Source organism: Rhea pennata, chromosome Z (genome assembly GCF_028389875.1).
Source record: "Rhea pennata isolate bPtePen1 chromosome Z, bPtePen1.pri, whole genome shotgun sequence".
Taxonomy (NCBI): domain Eukaryota; kingdom Metazoa; phylum Chordata; class Aves; order Rheiformes; family Rheidae; genus Rhea; species Rhea pennata.
The window spans coordinates 60,976,188-60,994,555 of NC_084702.1; the positions used below are offsets into that span (position 1 = coordinate 60,976,188).

At 38.8% G+C, this 18,368-nt stretch overlaps 2 protein-coding genes across 7 annotated transcripts in view; one reads left to right on the plus strand and one right to left on the minus strand.

The window, feature by feature from the left end:
- The window catches only part of NDUFAF2 (NADH:ubiquinone oxidoreductase complex assembly factor 2), a 64,599-nt gene extending 57,754 nt beyond the window's left edge, over window positions 1-6,845 (minus strand). The window contains exon 1 of the mRNA XM_062600059.1: window positions 6,652-6,845. Within this exon, the coding sequence (XP_062456043.1) occupies window positions 6,652-6,778 (127 nt within the window). The 5' untranslated portion in view covers window positions 6,779-6,845. The remainder of the gene's footprint in view (window positions 1-6,651) is intronic.
- A 210-nt stretch (window positions 6,846-7,055) lies between these two features.
- Window positions 7,056-18,368, plus strand: part of ERCC8 (ERCC excision repair 8, CSA ubiquitin ligase complex subunit) — a 33,615-nt gene continuing 22,302 nt past the window's right edge. For 2 of the 6 annotated variants that reach the window (XM_062599251.1, XM_062599252.1), the window contains exons 1-6: window positions 7,056-7,164; window positions 9,457-9,552; window positions 9,693-9,794; window positions 14,696-14,819; window positions 16,406-16,487; window positions 17,138-17,206. In XM_062599251.1, coding sequence (XP_062455235.1) covers window positions 7,088-7,164; window positions 9,457-9,552; window positions 9,693-9,794; window positions 14,696-14,819; window positions 16,406-16,487; window positions 17,138-17,206 — 550 coding nt within the window. In that variant the 5' untranslated portion in view covers window positions 7,056-7,087. Of the gene's footprint in view, window positions 7,165-7,347; window positions 7,406-7,443; window positions 7,524-9,456; window positions 9,553-9,692; window positions 9,795-10,922; window positions 10,978-11,220; window positions 11,408-14,695; window positions 14,820-16,405; window positions 16,488-17,137; window positions 17,207-18,368 lie in introns of those variants that run through there. The other 4 variants (XM_062599253.1, XM_062599254.1, XM_062599255.1 and 1 more) reach the window with 4 other exon arrangements.

Here is an 18,368-nt window from a genome sequence, read left to right on the forward strand (position 1 = left end):
TTGTCGCTACTTATCACATACTGTTTTGGTTATCAAAGTTGTTTTTGTGCACACAAATTGCATTTCTCCCAAATGAAAATAAACCAGAATCTCTACTTCCAAAGCATTTCAAAACTTGACAGGATATTATGTTCCACAGCAATATGAAAGTCCATGCAGCATTTACCTAACACTCCCCTACCACTTCAGAGAACTTCAAAATGCACATAATGTAGATGTTCAGCCCACAGAAACTAAATTTAATCTGAAGTAAACTCTCTAAATTACAAATGATAGAGATGTGAGGAATCAAAAAAATGGTTGAGTCTAGAAGGGAACTTTAAAAACCATCTACTGTAAACCCCACTGCTCAAGTAGCGTCACCTAGGACACGCTGCCCAGGACCCTGTCCAGACAGCATTTGAATATATCCAAGGAAGGAGGCTCCACAGCCTCTCTGGGCAACCTGCTACAGCACTTAGTCACACTCACAGTAAAGAAGTTTTTCCTCATGTTCAGACGGGACTTTCTGTGTTTCAGTTTGTGCCCATTGTCTCTTGTCCTATTGCTAGGCATCAGTGAAAAGAGTCTGGCCTGTCCTCTATACACTCTTCCTTCAGATATTTGCATGCACTGATAAGATCCCTCCTCAGTCTTCTCTTCTCCAGGCTGAACAGGCGCAGCTCTCTCAGCCTTTCCTCATGAGAGATGCTCCAGTCCCTTAATCATCTTAGTCATCCTTTGAAGAATACAGTAAGAAGGCTGTTTAAGCAGATGGGAACTATCGTGGCTGTTCTGTCTTTGCCATCTTGGTTTCTGCCATTTTGGATTCTTAGGAGACTCAACATCAACTATTTGGATTCAGTGATCTGTTCTTACTGTGCCTTACTAATCTAGACACAGCCCCAGGGCCAGGAGAATCCTGGACTACTAAGTGAAGGAGAGAAAAAATTGTAACAGAAACAGTGAATCCTTTGCATGACAGACTGCCCTTGTCAATGAACAGTGCAGCCAAAAGTTGTCAGCCATCTTTCACTTGAGGCACAAGAAAGTATAGATACTGTGTGCCATGTACTCTCACCTCTAGCTGAAAATGGCAATCTCTGCTGGTCAAGAACACCCACAAGTGTGCATAGCCCATGCCTGGGTCCTGGTAAACCCAGTAAGTCTAGGAAGTAAAAGAGAAAGAAGCAGTAGTCTGCTTCAAGTCCTTGTTTTCTCCAAGAGCTTATTTGCTTGGGTACAGTACAAATGGATAAAAACAGCTTAGGCTTGGCATTGTGCCAGAGCTAATTAGCCCTCCCTGAATCTAGAGTACAGCAAAGCCTGGTGCAGACAGTGAAGTGACCTTGCAGTAGAACCCATACACAACAGCAATGATCTCCACAACATTATCTATAGAACTCATTTTCTTTTCAGGGCGTCCCCATCCCCTATTTGTCTCTGTATGGCTTGGACACAATGTAGAACACAAATTACATATGCTGGAAATTTTCCTAATGTACAATAAATAATTGCCCACACTAAAATAAAGAGGCTACTTCTTCAGTGCAGTTATCCTTTCAGCACCCTACTCCACATTTTTAAATGCTTAATATCTTTATAAACTGAACTTCAGAAGTTTCCTGTATGTATTATACTACATTCTGTAGACTAAAGTAAGTTTCTTCCCCCTCTACTATCTTTAAACTTCTTTAGGAAGAAGTCTACATAGAAGAAAAAGTTTTTAAAACAAAATCAGCCTAATTGGATAATTCTTTAAATATAACTACCAAGCATTCCAACATAGGTAACTTTCCACAGAATCTATTTGAAATGGTAACAGTCTATCTCTGTAGGCTTTCTTTTTCCAAAGTCAACCATCTGGACAGAGGTTAGTCCCTATGCAACAAGAACCCACTTCCTACCCTATTTTAAAAAGCATCTGGCTTCTGATGGCAGAAAACAAAACAGACAGAACAGACACATTAGTCACAGTCTGACTCTACAGCCTGGTTACTATAGTTTCATCACCACCTGACTAGAAACCAGAGGTTTGACGCAAAAGTCCACAAATCCTGGTGTGACCTGTTGTGCACCAGTGTGATCAGCACAAGAGGCTACTACTATCCAAGGGCATTTGGTTACTACTATCCAAGGGTAGTGAGTGTAACCACTAGTAACCACTTTCCTACAGAGTGCATCCATAGTGCTAGCATGAACTAACTTATCCTCAGCTCCAAGATAATAAAATGTGAGGGAGAACTGATGTATTTTCCTGTTGTGAAATAGGCCAAACTTTTCACTGCTCATACCAGAAGAAAAACAATATTAGAACCTACATCCACAGAAATAAGCAGAAATTACAGTGAACCAAGTTACCTATGGGTGGGGAAGTTTAAGGGATATAGAATCTCCTATACCCAAGTAAAACAAAGTAACAAGGGACAACTGACAGAGGCTGTAAACCTGAATAAATAACATAACATAGACATGAAAATTATTTGAACACTATTAACATGAAAGATGATTTGTCACTTGTGTAGGATCATGTTCTCAGAACCTCCTAACAATTAAATTTACACTCTTTAAGAAATAAGCACGGCTTGATCCCAGCTGATGTGCCCGCTGAATTCTAATCCTGTCCAGAGATGCTCACAGCTACTCCCAGCTTCCTCCCATACAGTCTGACCTGCAAGTTTAGTAAAAGTAATTTCTTGTTCTTCAGCCACATCACTAACATAGCTTTTGAATAGTTCTATACCTCAACAGACAGCTGGTAGATCCCTATGGATACTCCTCTCCAGCTGACCATTTCTAATTGTTCTCTCAGAACAGTTTCCAACCTGCTGTGCATCCACATAGTAAACTCATACATGGTCAAAATTTTGCTTATGAATAGATCTCAAAAAGTATCAGACATCTCAGGTCAAAACACAATTCCTTTCTGATAAATAAAGCAATGCCCACACAGAAAAAAAAAAAAAAAAAAGATTATAAAACAGATTTTTTTCAAAGCAGCTATTCCATATTGGTTTTTATTCATTACTTTGCTATTTTCTATATACTTAGAGGTTGCTTATTTGTTCCTCTATTTTTGCAGCTCCCAGGATAGTTAACTTGATTCATGGAGGCGTTTGTTCATGATTTAGCCAGGTTAATTTATTCCTAAACCTCCTAGCTTTCCTCTAAAATAGGGTAATTTGTATTTGTGCCTTTAATATCTGTGGGAAGGAGGGAAGAATACAAGTACCAATTGTCCTACACAGCTTTTTTTGCTTATTCTTTTTAAATGGTCACAGGATCTCTACTATCAATTTCCTGAATTTATTGAAGTCACCTTGAAATTTCTTGATGCATACTGTTTTTACTCTCCTTAATTCCCTCCTTCCTTAACGATTGTTACATCCAGCACCTCATGGTCAAGCATGCCTGGTTGTAACAGTGAGTTCCCTCATCATCACCACCACAGAACAAATCAACAGAACAATAATTAAAAAAAAATACAAACACTTTTATGAATAAGTTTCACCCATCAGTTTCTTATTCCTGTAAAGAAATCTTGCTCTGATCATTCAAAGTTCTTTCATTCTGCTGATGTTAAGTGTTTTCTTTAAGACACATCTACAGCCACAGCTAGTACCCCATGTCACTTGGTGACATATATGACACTGAATTACAGAATTTTCAGAAGTAGTAATTTAATACAGAATTTTAGTGGTAGTATTGCGTATTTTCCTGTTATCCAACTATGTTAAAAAAAAAAAAAAAAAAAAGGCAGAACAGAAGAGGAATTAATTGTCAATGAATAAACACATTTATGGAAAACGTGGCATTCCTTTCAAGCATCTCAAGTTTCATTTTGTAAAGCAAAATTATAACAATCCTTCCCTTATGTAAATTCCAAAGGTAGAAGAGAAGCATGGAAAGAATTAACAAAGCTTTAACTGTTTATCAGACTTTTTATATATATATATATAGATATAGATATAGAAATAAATCATTTCTTCCAGAAAATACACATTGGGCTGGGTCAGATCAGACACAGCAGAGAAGAGTTTAAAGAGCAAATTAAAAGAAGGCAGAGAAACTCAGGTGAATGTTAGGGAATAAACTTTATAAAAAATGATACCTCTTGACTTTGTTTCAAGATATTATGCATAACCTTACTCTATCTAACAGCTTATCATGGTGAATGGTCTCCTTTTCCCTTCTGTGCCAGCTTGCAGTTTATTCTTCACCAAATCATTCTAATTCTTTTTTTCTACCATGACATTTTCTGCAGTAAGGTCCAGTAAACAACATTGAAAAGTTAGCAGCAAGAAGAAAGAAAACAGAGAAGAGAATTCCTCTCCATTTTGGTGGCAGTAAAACATTGTAGCAGTGCAAGCTGGTGGTATAGAATTTTTAACAGATCAGGACTAGGAAATAAGAAAGACAGGAAGCATGAGAGAAGAAAATGTAAAGTAGAAGAATAGAGTACCAATAATTCAACTGACCCACACTCCATTGTGTCATTTGCATCATGAAAACATGTTTAATATGCAAGAGCCTTTAGAAGATTTATAGAAGGGCTATTCTCACTGACTTCAGGCAGAGTTGTAACTGCAAAGGTCTTATGGAAGAGCCAGCCCTCATTGCTCAAAGCAAAACCAGTGCAACATTACCTCTGAAGCATTATACTCAATATTTATAAAGTTCATTTGATGAAAAAATGAGAATTTAAAGGATACCATGACATGTTTTTAGATCTAACTTTAGATCTTGGCTCCTTACCAACTTTAAAAGCCTCTGATACTGTCCTCCTAGAGTTCAATAACCACGTCCTATTCCCCCTACTTTCTTATTGGCACTAACCACCATACAATAAAGTTCTAAATAAAGTTTAGTCAAAGTTTCAGTATAGGGCTTTCCCTGAAACGCATGCCGGCATAAGTATCTAGAAAAATACTTCCAATATTTCTGATAAAATACATCATTTTTACTAGTTCATAAAGACTGACTTTATAATGATTTCATAATCATAGATAAGAAATGTGACCATAGGTTTAATTGCTTCTTATAACATAAGCTAGAAGACATAGCTGTACCCCAGGAAAAAAAAAATCATACAGTAGCGTTTCTGCAATCTGTCTCCTTCAGAATATCATTTCACTGCTTGGAACCTCTTTGTTGTCATAAAGGTGTCTTCCCCCTCTCCCAGTTCAAATTGGGATTTTGTTAGTTTACATTTACTTCTGTATTTAAATTTAAGGTACCTATGCTCCAACTTACGAGCAAGCACAGATAGGCCATCTTCTCAGACCTTCCACTCCTCAGATATTTGTGGCTGCTTTCTTTGACTCTTTCATTCAAGCACACCAGGTGATGACTCCCTGAGTAATAAAACAGTTTTCAGCTTGCAGATCTACTCCACAGACATATGAAGCCTTCCCAAGGTTTACACAAAGTTGCATAGAATACAACTGGCATTCTTTAGTAATCTTTTGTGCACCTCTTAGAAACCTACCACAAACCCCAATAGTGAGAAGATGAAGATCACAACCTGAAAACAAGATGCAGAAAGTCTGGAATTGTTAGTGTTATTTTAACCTAGAGGAAATCCACATAGCTGCTGAAAGGGTGACCACATCCTCTCCCCCGATACTTGTTTGAGTAGACCTGCTTTAAGTCAAATGTCCATGGTTCATGAAGTTGCATAGCAAGATAGATCTGAGAACTGTTCTGAAGGCAAACTAAATTCAATACTTATTTCTGAGGGGAAAGTGTGACCTCCCTTTTAAAAAAGGGCACTGACTTAAATAATCAACAGTCTCAGACTATCTGCTTTCACTCTTCAACTTTGAAGAATATCATGTTCAGAAAGTCTCCACAGCCTAGGGATGCTCTAGTTGATATGACCATGCACATATGGAGTACAGCAAGCAGATGAACAAAATCGTGCAGGAATAAGGAGCACACTATCGTTAACGATATTGTAACACGTGCACTTAGAAATCTCCAGGGAAGAGAAGCTACATGAAATAAATTATACATGGCTGTGCAGTGTAAGTGTGCCCTCTACAGCAAATGACACGAGGACGTGCTCTGAGAATACCTAGGCTCCTTAAACAAGGCAGAAACCTAGAAAACTATTTCTCCTTGGAAATTCAGTCAACACACACAGAAGATTACATTTAACTGGAAGCATCCTGAATTAGGAAGAATCAACATACTTACTGTTGCCTACCTACTACAGGCTGGCAGTATGCTCCAAACTCATTCGATAACAGGATTTTGCATTTTCTTATGTTGAAGCAACAGCCTAATCATAAACTGAAGGTTACATATATCCAGCCCTCCTTTGGTACCTTTAGCAGCTGCGCTGTTTCTTTCTCTTCGAAATCTTTCTTCTGCATAACCTGGGCAGCAACGGCAGCCAAACTACCCTGCAGACGGCAGCAAATGCCACCGGCGGTCCCGCAGCCGTGCGGCGGGCTCCCGGGCAGCCCCCAGACATGCCTTGGCGCTGAGCCGCACCGCAGCCTTAGCCGGGCAGGGAGGGGACACACGCACACGGAGAGGCACGCGTGGGGTCACGTACACACCCTTCACTTCGCGCCCGCGGCGCCACCGCGGCGCCACCGGCCGCCGCCACGGCCCGCCTCGGGCGCTAACGCCGCCGCCTGCGCACTCCCGGCCCCCCGCGCCTACCTGCGCGGGTCTCGTGCTTGGGCACCCGGTAGTACTTGTTGCCGAACTGATCGGTGCCCACAAGCTCCTTGGCAGGCCCCAGGAGCCGCAGGCGCAGGGCGCGCAGCACCTGCCAGGGCCGGCTCATCGCGAGGCGCGCAGACAGGCCAACGGTTAACGGCCAATGGTTAACGGCCAACGGCCGCGCGCGCCCCGCCCCCGCGGCGGGAGGAGAGCGGAGCCGAGGGCGCGCGTCACGCGTCACGCGTCACGCGCCCGCCCCGCCCAGCTGACTCTGTCTCCCAGAGACCCGACCGGAGCCCGGCCGCCTCTCGCCGGTGATAGGCCCGTTAACAACGCTGCTCGCGATTGGCGGAGGGCGGCCGCGCCGCAGCCAATCCGGGGCTCCCCGCTGCCAACATGGCGGAGGCGGGGCGGGCGGCGGTTGGGCGTCGTGATGCTGGGCTTCATCGCGGCCCGTCAGACCGGGCTGGACGATCCCACGCGGCTGCGCCGGGCCGAGGCCACGCGGAGGTAGCGGGCGCCGGGGCGGGAGCCCCCGAGCGGGCGGGGGCGGCGGCGGTGAAAGCGGCATCAGCCCGAACACCCGGCCGCGCCGTGCCGCCGTTTCGGCTAGTGCAGGGGAGCGCTAGGGGGGTCGCTAGGGGGCAGGCGCCACAGGCGGGCTCCTCTCCGGGCTGCCGGTCTCTCCCGGAGCGCTGTTCCCTTATTTTCGTGCCGCGGGCCTGGAGGGAGACTCGTTCTCTCGAGCTCGGTGCGCGATGGCCGGTTACCGGCGTGGGGGGTCGTGTCGTCCTACTGCCCTTCCCAGAAGTTAAAAAAGAAAAAAAATCTTTCTGTAATTGAAGATTTGTGAAATTTTGAGTGATTCTGTAAGCTCCTTTCTGCCGCTGCTTTTGACAAGATGGTCGTTCCTCTCTGCCCTCTCAGGACCCCTGTAGCATCCACTCCCGAGAACAGAAGCCCGGCGGGCTGGGTTTACATTGCTCGGGCAACCACATACCTGCCAGTTCCCCCCGCCCTGGCCTTGAACTTCTTCATTTAAATTTGAAAAGAAATCAGCTGTAGTCATTAGTAGATTGTATTTATAACTATTTTTAACTCACCTTTTAAAACATTTCTTTAAGAGGATTTCTTATTTCATTATAATTCAATCTTGAGTTCAAAAGTTTATAATTAGATTTCTTATTCTTGTCAGGATCACATTCTAGGTGAATTATTGCACAATTATGCTATATTTAATAATATAATATATTTTACAAGAGCTTAATGACTTAACTGCTTTTGAAGCATACCTCATGGTAGAGAGGTGCCATTAGGGGTCCACCTGTAGCAGTTTAAGAAGTTATTGCTTCACCCGTAAAGATTTTTGCCAGTCAACTGGAAAACTGTAACGGTGTATTGCCCTTGATCTGCTCTGACTTACTTGCTTAGTCGACTGTTGGTAGTGGCTCCTGTAAACTAATGCAAAGGAAACAATGATCACCTTGTAAGGCTAATTTTATATCAGATAGTGCGATTTAAGTGTATTTGTGTTGGCAAATGTATCTTAGAAGGTGGAAGCAGACTCTGTCTCCTTTTGGAATGTATAATGTGTATCTATTAGACCTAGAACCACGTCCAAGTCACAGAATCAGAGAACTTGTCAGGACAGGATTGTGATTATTACTGTATTCAAAGATACAGACTACTACCAAGTGAAAACACATTACAAGAGAATAATTACTAATTTCAGCTCAATAAACCTGCAAATGGGATATCTGCTCACTTTGTTTGACCTGCTAGGAGAGTCTGGTTAGAGGATGGACTAGTAGTGCACACCCAGGAGAGTGCAGAGATTAAGAGATAGGAAAGAGACTTGGTTGCTTGCACTGGAACTGAACTGAAAGTTGAGAATTTAAGTTTGCACAAGATGCTGATTTTAAAGCAAAAGTGTAATATGTTGCTAAAACATTCAGGAGCATAAATTTTGTTCATATGACTAGACTGCATTTTTCAGACAAAAATATGTAATTTTATAAATGTGCTATTTCACAACTAGATTTTGCAAAGTTCCTGCAGGACGTTAAGCTCAGCATGCATTGAGATACCGGTAACAGACTGTCTTTTAGTGCCTAGTGTATTTTTTTTGGAACTGGAGATTAAAATTTTAGTTTTAGTTGAAATGGTAGTGAATTGCTAGGCAGTTAAAGTTGGGAATGATAAGCCTTGCTTATAAGACTTCACACATAGATAACAAAACATTAGATGATTTTGAGTGTTTATCAGAAATACATGGATAACTTTATTTGCTGTTTTCTGCAATATTAAATAAAAATAAACATTCTGATTCTTAAAAGGAAATATAAACTGGACCAATCTGTCCACTAGGTGTCCGTAGTTCCAAGCAGGAGTAATACTGTATGGTGAAGCTTCAACATAAAAACTATTTGTTGTAGTCATAAATATTGGAGTTAATGTTTTACTTTACTCTGTGCTTTTTTTTAATTACATTCCTGTTTTTAGGTTTCTTATGTTGACCTCAGGTGCACTTTTGCTATTCCTTTCAGCATATTTTACATATTTATTTACCTCTTACCTTTCAAGCAACATATACAAATACTTTTTTTCTCTAAGTTTCACAGTTCTTATTTTCAGTTCTGTATCATGCCTAATTCAACTTTGCAAAAAAAAATAATAGGGATGGATAAATGCATTTTAGCAAATTGAAACTACAGTTTGTCCTGTTCTGAGCTACACAGGTAACATTTTATGATTTTGTTATTCTTGTTTATATTTTTATTTCTTTTTATTTATTTTTTTAAGGGTTCTGAGTTTGGAATTAAATAAAGACAGGGATGTGGAAAGAATACATGGGAGTGGTATTAACACCCTTGATATTGAGCCTGTTGAAGGACGATAGTAAGTATATACCTTAGTTTGGTAAGAATATTATATGAGTACTTCACTGTATTTTGGTATTATGAAATTATTTTCTTGATTATTTTGATCATATTAAGATCATAAGTATTGTAACTTGTGTGCTTTATTTACATTTTCAGCATGTTATCAGGTGGATCAGATGGTGTTGTTGTACTTTATGACCTTGAAAACTTCAGCAGAAAGCCATGCTACACATGTAAAGCAGTTTGCTCCATAGGAAGGTATGTACTTGAAACAAGAATTCTAGGAAATGTTCATAATGATGTCTATTGTGTGACTTGCATTAAATTCACAAATAAATACGCATTTTTTTTTCCAAGAAAAAGACTGCTGTAAATGGTACCAGAAATCTTTGAGAAAAGCTGGCATTATACACTATATATTTTGGCTTCTAGAGAAAAGCAAGAAACATTGTGAGGGTTCATGTGATTTATTAAGTAGTAGGGTTACATTGGTTTTTTTCTTTCTTTTATTTTTGTCTGATATAGCAGTTATACTTTATGTACTGTGACAATTAGCTATTGTTGTTTGAGCAGATTTTTTCACCCTGTCAATTCGAAAAGTTAAAATGGTAGGTATTAGTTGTGCTCATTAGGAAAGTAAAAGGGAGAGGTTTCTGTTACTGAATCACAGAATAGTTGAGGTTGGAAGGGGCTGATGGGATCTAGGAGATCATCTAGTCCAGCCCTCCTGCACAAGCACAGTTAGCTAGAGCAGGTTGCTGAGCACCATGTCCAGTCAGGTTTTGAATGTCTCTAAGGAGGGAGACTCCACAACCTCTCTTCTGTTCCAGTGTTCAACAATCCTCACAGTAGAATTGTTTTCTGAAGTTCAAATGGAATTTCCGATGTTTCGGTCTGTGGCCCTTGCCTCTCATCCTGTCACTGGACACCACTCAGAGAAGTCTAGCTCCATCTTCTTTACAGCCTTTGCTTTGTTGGTGTAGACCCAACAAAAAGCCAGAACTAATCTTTTAACACTAGAAAATTATCCTTCTCCATGTCACAGTTCCTCATCTTTCAGTTTTCCTATTATTTCATGTTGAAATTTTCTGACTTTATGCTAATAAAGATAAGAAAATCATTCTGTGACTATTGTATAAATATTCCTAGTTACATTTCTAATAAACATATAATTATTATGTGTGTTTTGGAATAATTTTATGTCTAGGCAAAGGAGAATGACCCATGTACAACTCTGTTCACCTGACTGGAAAAAATCTAACACAGATTCAGTTGCTGATTTTGTTTCCTCTGTCCCTGCCTTCAGCTTCACAAGTAGCTGTTTTAGGAAGACTGGACGTTATTGATGTATAAGTAATTAAAGCAGAACTTCTTAAGAACATATTTCAGTGAGGACAGATGTGTTGCAGACAAAAATGGAACATATTTTCCTGAAGACCAGGTGCTACCATGGTGTTTATATAACCTGTATAAGTCTCAAAGCCTTTATAGATTTGTCAGACTTCCCTGCAGGTAGTTAAAGTTTGTCAATTGCGGTCATTCAGTCTTCTAGCAAAAGTTTAGCCTTGTGTTTAGATAGTACAGCTATCTAGTAGGTTAGGACTTTATCTGAGACTTGTAATAATAAGATACATCCTGCATTTTAAAAGGTTAGTAGCTATATTTTCCCCTTATTTTTTCCTAGTCTTCAAATTATTTGAGGTCTAAGAGCTTCATGACTAAGACCGACAAGAGCAGAAATGATTTGTAACAATAAGAGGCCTAAATTGTGTCCTGCACCATAAGAAAGAAAAAGGATAATAGAGCATACATCAATGTTCCTACCCTACAAATGGGTAAGAACAGAATCTACTTCAAGTAAGCTGCATTTGGTAAGTGTTGATGGCTGGAACTGCTTCAACAAAATAAATTAACATTATAATTAGGAATAAGTAATGACTGTACATCACTGAATCTCAGAACCAGAAACAAATTTCTGAAACATATATGACAAACTGAAAAAATACAAGCTGACAGTATACAACATAAAAACTTGCAAATCTGTACGAAAATGATGATCATTTATTTCTCAGTTATGGCAGTAGAAATATTCCATTCTTGAAAATTCTGCTTATGAGCACCTCAACATGGTGTCGATGGGTATTTGGCAGTTTCTTAGGTAGGTGTTAATTCAAGTAGATGCATCTTTTGTTTCTAATCATTTGATTATGGGCTTATATTGTAGTTGTAGAATCTAATTTTATGTGGTACAGTATTCCATATGATAGAAAATACTTCTCATTGCTCAAAGTAGATGGTTACTAAGCTGCTTAGTGGGTTTTTGCCTCAAATTGTTTTTTCCAAGTATTCATTTAGTGTTTTACTGTGTTTTGTATTTTTACTCTAGCTAATTGTCCTTAGATATTGGGGATATTATTCCTGCAGACATCATGACATCATAAATCAATGCTTAATTACCAGTTTAATTACTCCTGTCTTTGAAGCACATGATAATGGTATGTTACACAGGTTTGCCTGTGTTCCAAGTTTGCAGGATACAAGGCAAATCTCATCTGGAAGCTGCATAAGTAAAAAGAGAAGTTGCCTCTTTAGAGGTCTTGTGAGGCTACTTCTGGATAGATCTGAACTGAGCCTGCTGAGGTTCCAGTAGTTCAGAACGCTAGGGGAGCTAGTTCCTAATGGTAGACTGTAATATACCCGTTTTTTCTCGTCTAGAATGAAGTAATAAAGTAATATCTGTAGCTATCTATTGGATAGCTACATGGGGATTTTTTTGTTTTGTTTTGTTTTTGGGAGGGGGGTGTTTTGTTTTTTTCTTTCCCTCCCCCATGGAAGGCTTTTGCTGCAATCTACAGCAAATGCAGTCTTTCACTTTTTGTTGCTGCTACCTTAATAAATTGTCTAGCAGTTATTTCATGTGGATATCGCAAAGGGTACCAACACTTCTGTCTTGAAGAAAAACTTACAATGTACAAACGTCTGGGAAGTTAAATGGCTTGATACATTTTCTTGTAGAAATTAGGTGTCATATGAGATTTCTTAGAATAGCTGAAACTTTTACATGGGATTAGCATGTGTAAGAGATTACCTATTGGTCACTCATACTTTGCAAGACTGACAGCTGAAGGATACCATAGGATATTTCAAAAGGTACTAGATACCTTTTTATAGACAACTAAATCAAACCTCAGAAGTCTATCTCCAAAAGCTAGATTTAGTCCTTGTTCTCTTTAAAAAAAAAATAAATAAATAAATCTCAGTTATTGAGCTTGTGACTGTTTTGAAGCAATCTTCAATGCTAGTTAAGGCAGTGTTGTATTAGGAACCTACATGCTGAATTTCAGCTAGATTTTTAGGATCTACACTCTTGCATGTGTGGAAGGTCATCTTCCCTATTTCAAGTCTGTCAAAGATGAATAGCATCAACCTTACAATCTATAGAATTAGTTCTTTGTTATCTCTATTAGAAAAGGCTGGGATATCCTGAGCAGTGGAGAAGAATATGGCATATAGAATAAACTGGGAGTAGCACAGAGCCCTGAGGCAGGGAGACAAGCTGAACAGCACATGGCCACTACTAAGCACGGCCAGACCAAAGGTGATTCCTGCATAGCTACTGAACTGTTCATCCCTCAGTCCTCTGGTTATGGGAGAACTTAATAGTTTTGGTGCAGTGTTGAACACAGTCTGGGTTTGTGCATTTGCATTTATTACACCAGGATAATTAGTTCCATGAATTTAGATCTCTCTAAGTGTGTACAAAAGGTTTTGCAGGAATCAGTTCAGATCAAGCCAAGCTTGATTTTCAGGTATAGAAGGTTTTTAGCTTGGCCCACTGTAGCACAAAATGGGTGAGTTTTAGCACCGTGGCAAGGCAACAGACTGTTCTAGGACATGGCTTAGAAATAACCAGTGCAGGAGTTATTAAACTGAGCTCAATAGTTACTCAATAGTTCTTGCTTAGTACAGTCAATAGTGGCTTCAGACTGACTCTATTTAAAGACATTCAGGTATCTTCTGTGCTTTCTAGCAACCCAAGCAAACAGGAAGGTTTATTAGCTTAGGTATGGTGCCAGATATGTGTGCGTATGTATTTCTACATGCACATATATATATATTTATGTGTATGTTAATGTGTATATAAACATACACAAAGCACATACACACACATGCATGCCCCTCCCCCCACACACACACACCCCTGTATACAAAATCTCTATCATTTACACAATGATAGCAGCAACAATAATCACTTTGGAGGCCAGGACACTTAACTGAGAAACCAATGCAAAGATAAGAGCTGAAGTGCACCGTTCACTAGCTCTAAATAGAGCCAGTTCAACTATTTTTGTACAGTACTCTTGAATCTGGGAGCATGGTATTGGACTACTAGAGCTGAATCTACATGAAGCCAGCTCAGGCATGAGGGGCTTAACAGGTATGTGGAACCTCCTGTGCTTTTCAGAGCCTGGTTGATAGAATCATATCCTTTTTGAGCTGGCAAAATTTGCTCTGGTGTGCCTTCTTCCCAGCACTGTTGATTACTTATTATTATATTAATTAGTTTTTGTTACTATGTACAATAAGATTGATGGTTATTTTTATCAAGATAATTTTTTGTTCTTTCATTTGTGAATGTGAAAATAATTCCTGGTAACACATTTCAGTGCTATCTGGTGACTTCAGTATAACTGAATATCATGTAACTGTTATACCTGCAGTTATTAACTAATGTAAAATCATAATCATTAACATGTAATTCTTAAAATCATGTATGTGCTCATATTTTTCAGTGGATCCAATTTTAAGTCAGTGGGTCTCAACAAGCTTAAGAGGCTTGTAGTGTTAGGCCCTAACTTGATTTTTAAACATCAAAATTTGAGTTTTTCTAGAGACTAGTATTTTTCTGTGCCTCAGACTGTTTTAACTTGAGATATGCTACAGATACTGTGTTCTGAAAAGGTAAATGATCTTCACTTTCTTGAGGATTCTTTAAAGTAATTTACATTGGTCAAAAATTGAGGCATCAAAACTGGATGTTCCTCTTGAAAGCTTAGGTAGAATTTATTAAAATGTTTGAACTACATTTTGAGCTTGTGTCATTGAGTATCAAGACAATTAACTGCTGACTCTAATCAGCTGGAATCTTTTAATTGTAGGAGCCATCCTGATGTACACAGATTCAGCGTAGAGACAGTCCAGTGGTATCCTCATGACACTGGTATGTTTACATCCAGCTCATTTGATAAAACATTGAAAGTATGGGATACAAATACTTTACAAGTAAGTAAGTAAGAATTTTTATGACTTCCAAGTCTCTTTCCTTATCTGTTATTCTGTATCTGCTGTTCACTCAGAGCTCAACAGGAGTGAGCATGTGGAAGGATGAGAAATAACTGGTTGTTAGAACTGTGGGCACAGCAGCATGGTGGTGTGGTTCTGGCATTCTCACTTACCTTAACATGTGTTTTTCTGGTCCTGAAGACCTGAATGGCTAAACTGTGTGAGATCTTGGAACCCTCGGGGCCGTTCCTTTCTGCTTAGGCCACAAACAGGAGTATGTGCAGCTGATTCTGTGCTACGTAAATTTTTCCACCAAGGACTGATCTGAAGCTGTAGTTCATTTTCTAGGGTTTTTTGAGTGTCTTTCAAAAAATAGTAAATATTTAGTTTATTTATGTAGCAATAGGAATGTGCAGCAATAAGAGTGTACAGCAGGGCTGGTTATTTTAGTAAGCAAGGTATAAATACTGCTTTTAAAAGGCCTTGGCATTTAGAAATAAAAGGGATAAAGAAAAATAGTGTGTCTTGTATTTAAAAACAGTAGTCATGTAGGTTTGGAGAAGACCACCTGGGTCATTGTATCCAAAATTCTGATATTGTAAGCATTATATCGTATATACCATTTCTAAAATTTGAAGGAGGATGAGAGGAACCACTACGAAAATGCTAACCCAGGTAACTGACTTTAAGTTCACAGATTCTGTTGGCTTTAGGCTGTTACTGACTCGTGTAGTCCTTAGATCTAACTGCTGAACTGTGAATTCTGGACTGTCATCCTAGGGACACAACTGACCACCTAAGAGATGTGAAACTATATTTACGGTTGCTGAACCTTCTCTTAAGCAAAAAGCTCTGTTCGTTTCCCAGGTGGCTCTGTAAGCTTGACTTACACAACACAATGTTTACATGAAGGCAATTAATTGACCTGCATTATGCCACCAAACAGTGTATTTGAAAACATAGATAACTTAGGTTTGATTTTTCTACTCAACATTTTAGAATGAGACAACAAAAAGAGTACCTGAAAGTCATTGTACTAGCTTCAAAGCAAGTACTGTTTATATATGTTTTTTAACATTGTCAAAAGAACTAATCATTGCATGTATTTCTTTTATTTTTTTTTTCCTTTGAGGAATGAAGGGTAGTGTATGAAGTTTGTGAACTGACAAGGGGCTCCTAAATTTACTTTAAGTTGTTATTTCCTGATGACTTCTTTCTCCATACTGTTTGTAACCTTCCTGTTTGCTATTTTTTCTTGCTTCCTTTTTTAACTTGTGATAAACATTAGATGTCTTCTGTTTATGCTTTTGACCATCCAACTTTCTTGAACTTTCTTCTGGGTCACCTTCCAGGTCTGGCATAGTTGTCTAGTGTTGCAAGCGGACATGTTTACTTTGCAGTGTTTGTACGGTTGGTTTACTAAGTAGGCACGTTATTACTGCTATGTAAATAGTAATATTTACAGTATTAAATAAATTAAATAAATAGTATTATTTATTGCTGTAACCTGAAAAATGCTTAATAAAAAGGATTTACGTTCTTATAGCATATGTGTAATCTGATTAAATAAATCTTTTTGTTATCAGCCTGCAGATGTATTTCATTTTGAGGGAACAGTCTATAGCCATCATATGTCTCCAGTTGCTACCAAACATTGTTTAATAGCAGGTATGCATGTGTTTTTAAGAAAATTCGTATGTATTTTGGGGTTGTAGTGAAAAGTAAGTAATATTCAGAGATCCTTCCTTCCCCTGTCTTGCATCTTACAAAGGCTGAAATTATGCAAGGGTTAGGTCATTGTTTAAATGAAATATTTTCAGTTGGACTGATGATGTTTATGATGAGAATCTCACACTTATTTATTTGGAATAATGTGTTATCCAATTCACCTTTCAGATTAAAATTCATTAATATAACCAGTTTACCCTCAGTTACATAAGTTAGCATTTGAAGGTTATTAGATTTGAGCATGATAAATTGTATATATGTGTATGTATGTGTTTTATGGATTACTTATAAGCATGCTATTTAACTATGTTTAGCTGAAGGTTATTTAGAGAAGAGATCATATTCTTAATTTTCGTAGATAGTTTCATCTGCCCTCAGTTTCTATATTTTGTTTGTAATATGTTAAATTTACCTACACTTAAAAATGTAAATCTATTAATAAAACATGTTGCAGCAACAACCTACTCTTGACTGTATGAACTATTATGCAACTAACATGTTTCTTCTATTTCTTTGTAATTGCTAGGATTTTGTTATTCTTCTTTCAGCTGCTGAGTTTTTTTTTAGCTTCTTTGTTTTTCTTGTTACAGTTGGTACCAAAAGCCCCAAAGTACAGCTCTGTGACTTGAAGTCTGGATCCTGTTCTCACATTCTACAGGGTACTTTTTAGTCTGAAACATAAATGTTAAACAATAACTACTTTGAGTAAACCAAGCCCTATAAAGAAACACTGTATACAATGTACTCTTTGTAGGTAATGTGACTTAGTAAGTAACATTTTGTACCAGTAGTGAAAGTTACACAGTGGAAAAGGTTCTTCCTAATGTTATTCTGGTGGTAGTGAATTGGAGAATACAAATATTAATTAATGAACAGTTATTATAGATGTTTGGTTGTTTTCATGATAAACCATGATCAAATTGATAGTAGTTAATGTTTATTAAATGATTAATCATTGGTATTGTTTTTGTGATCATGTAAATTCAATATGGGTGTTGCTTTTTTTTTTTTTTTTTTTTTTTTTTTAAGAAACTTTACTGTTTCTAACAAAATATATATAGGTACTTGCATGATTTTAAGAGGTTTCTGCGTAAGGAGTAAGATACTATTCTCTATGGAAGGGTGGTATCTAAAGCTTTGTGTTTACCTAATTTGGGAAGCTGTAGGTTTTATTGTTTTGTAATCACATAATACTTAGGGTTGGCAGGGACCTTTGGAGATAATTTGGTCCACCCTCCGCTGCGCAACAGAGTCAGCCAGAGAAGGTTGCAGAGGACCATGTCCAGTCAAGTTTTGAAAATCTCCAAGGATGGAGACCACAACCTCTGCAGGCAACCTGCCCATGTGCTCAACCACTCTCGCAGTACATAAGTGTTTTTTTATGTTCAGACAGAACTGATGTTTCAGTTTGAGCCTATTGCCTACTGTCCTGTTACTGGGCACCACTCAAGCATCTGGCCACATCCTTTTTACACCCTCCTGTATATTTATATTTATGGATATTTATAAACACTGAGAAGATTCCCCCCCGAGCTTTCTCTTCTGCAGACTAAGTAAACCCATTTCTCTCAACCTCCTCTTATATGGTAGGTGATCCTGTCCCTTAGCTATCTTTATGGACACAACACTGCAGATGATGTGATCCCACCAGGGCTGAGTAGAGGAGAAGGATCACCTGCCTTGATGTACTGGCAACACTCTTCCTAATGTAATCTAGGATACTGTTGGCCACCTTTGCCACAAGGACACATTACTGGCCTATGTTCACCCTGGTGTCTACCAGGACCTCCAGGGCCTTTTCTGCAAAGCTGCTCTCTGGTT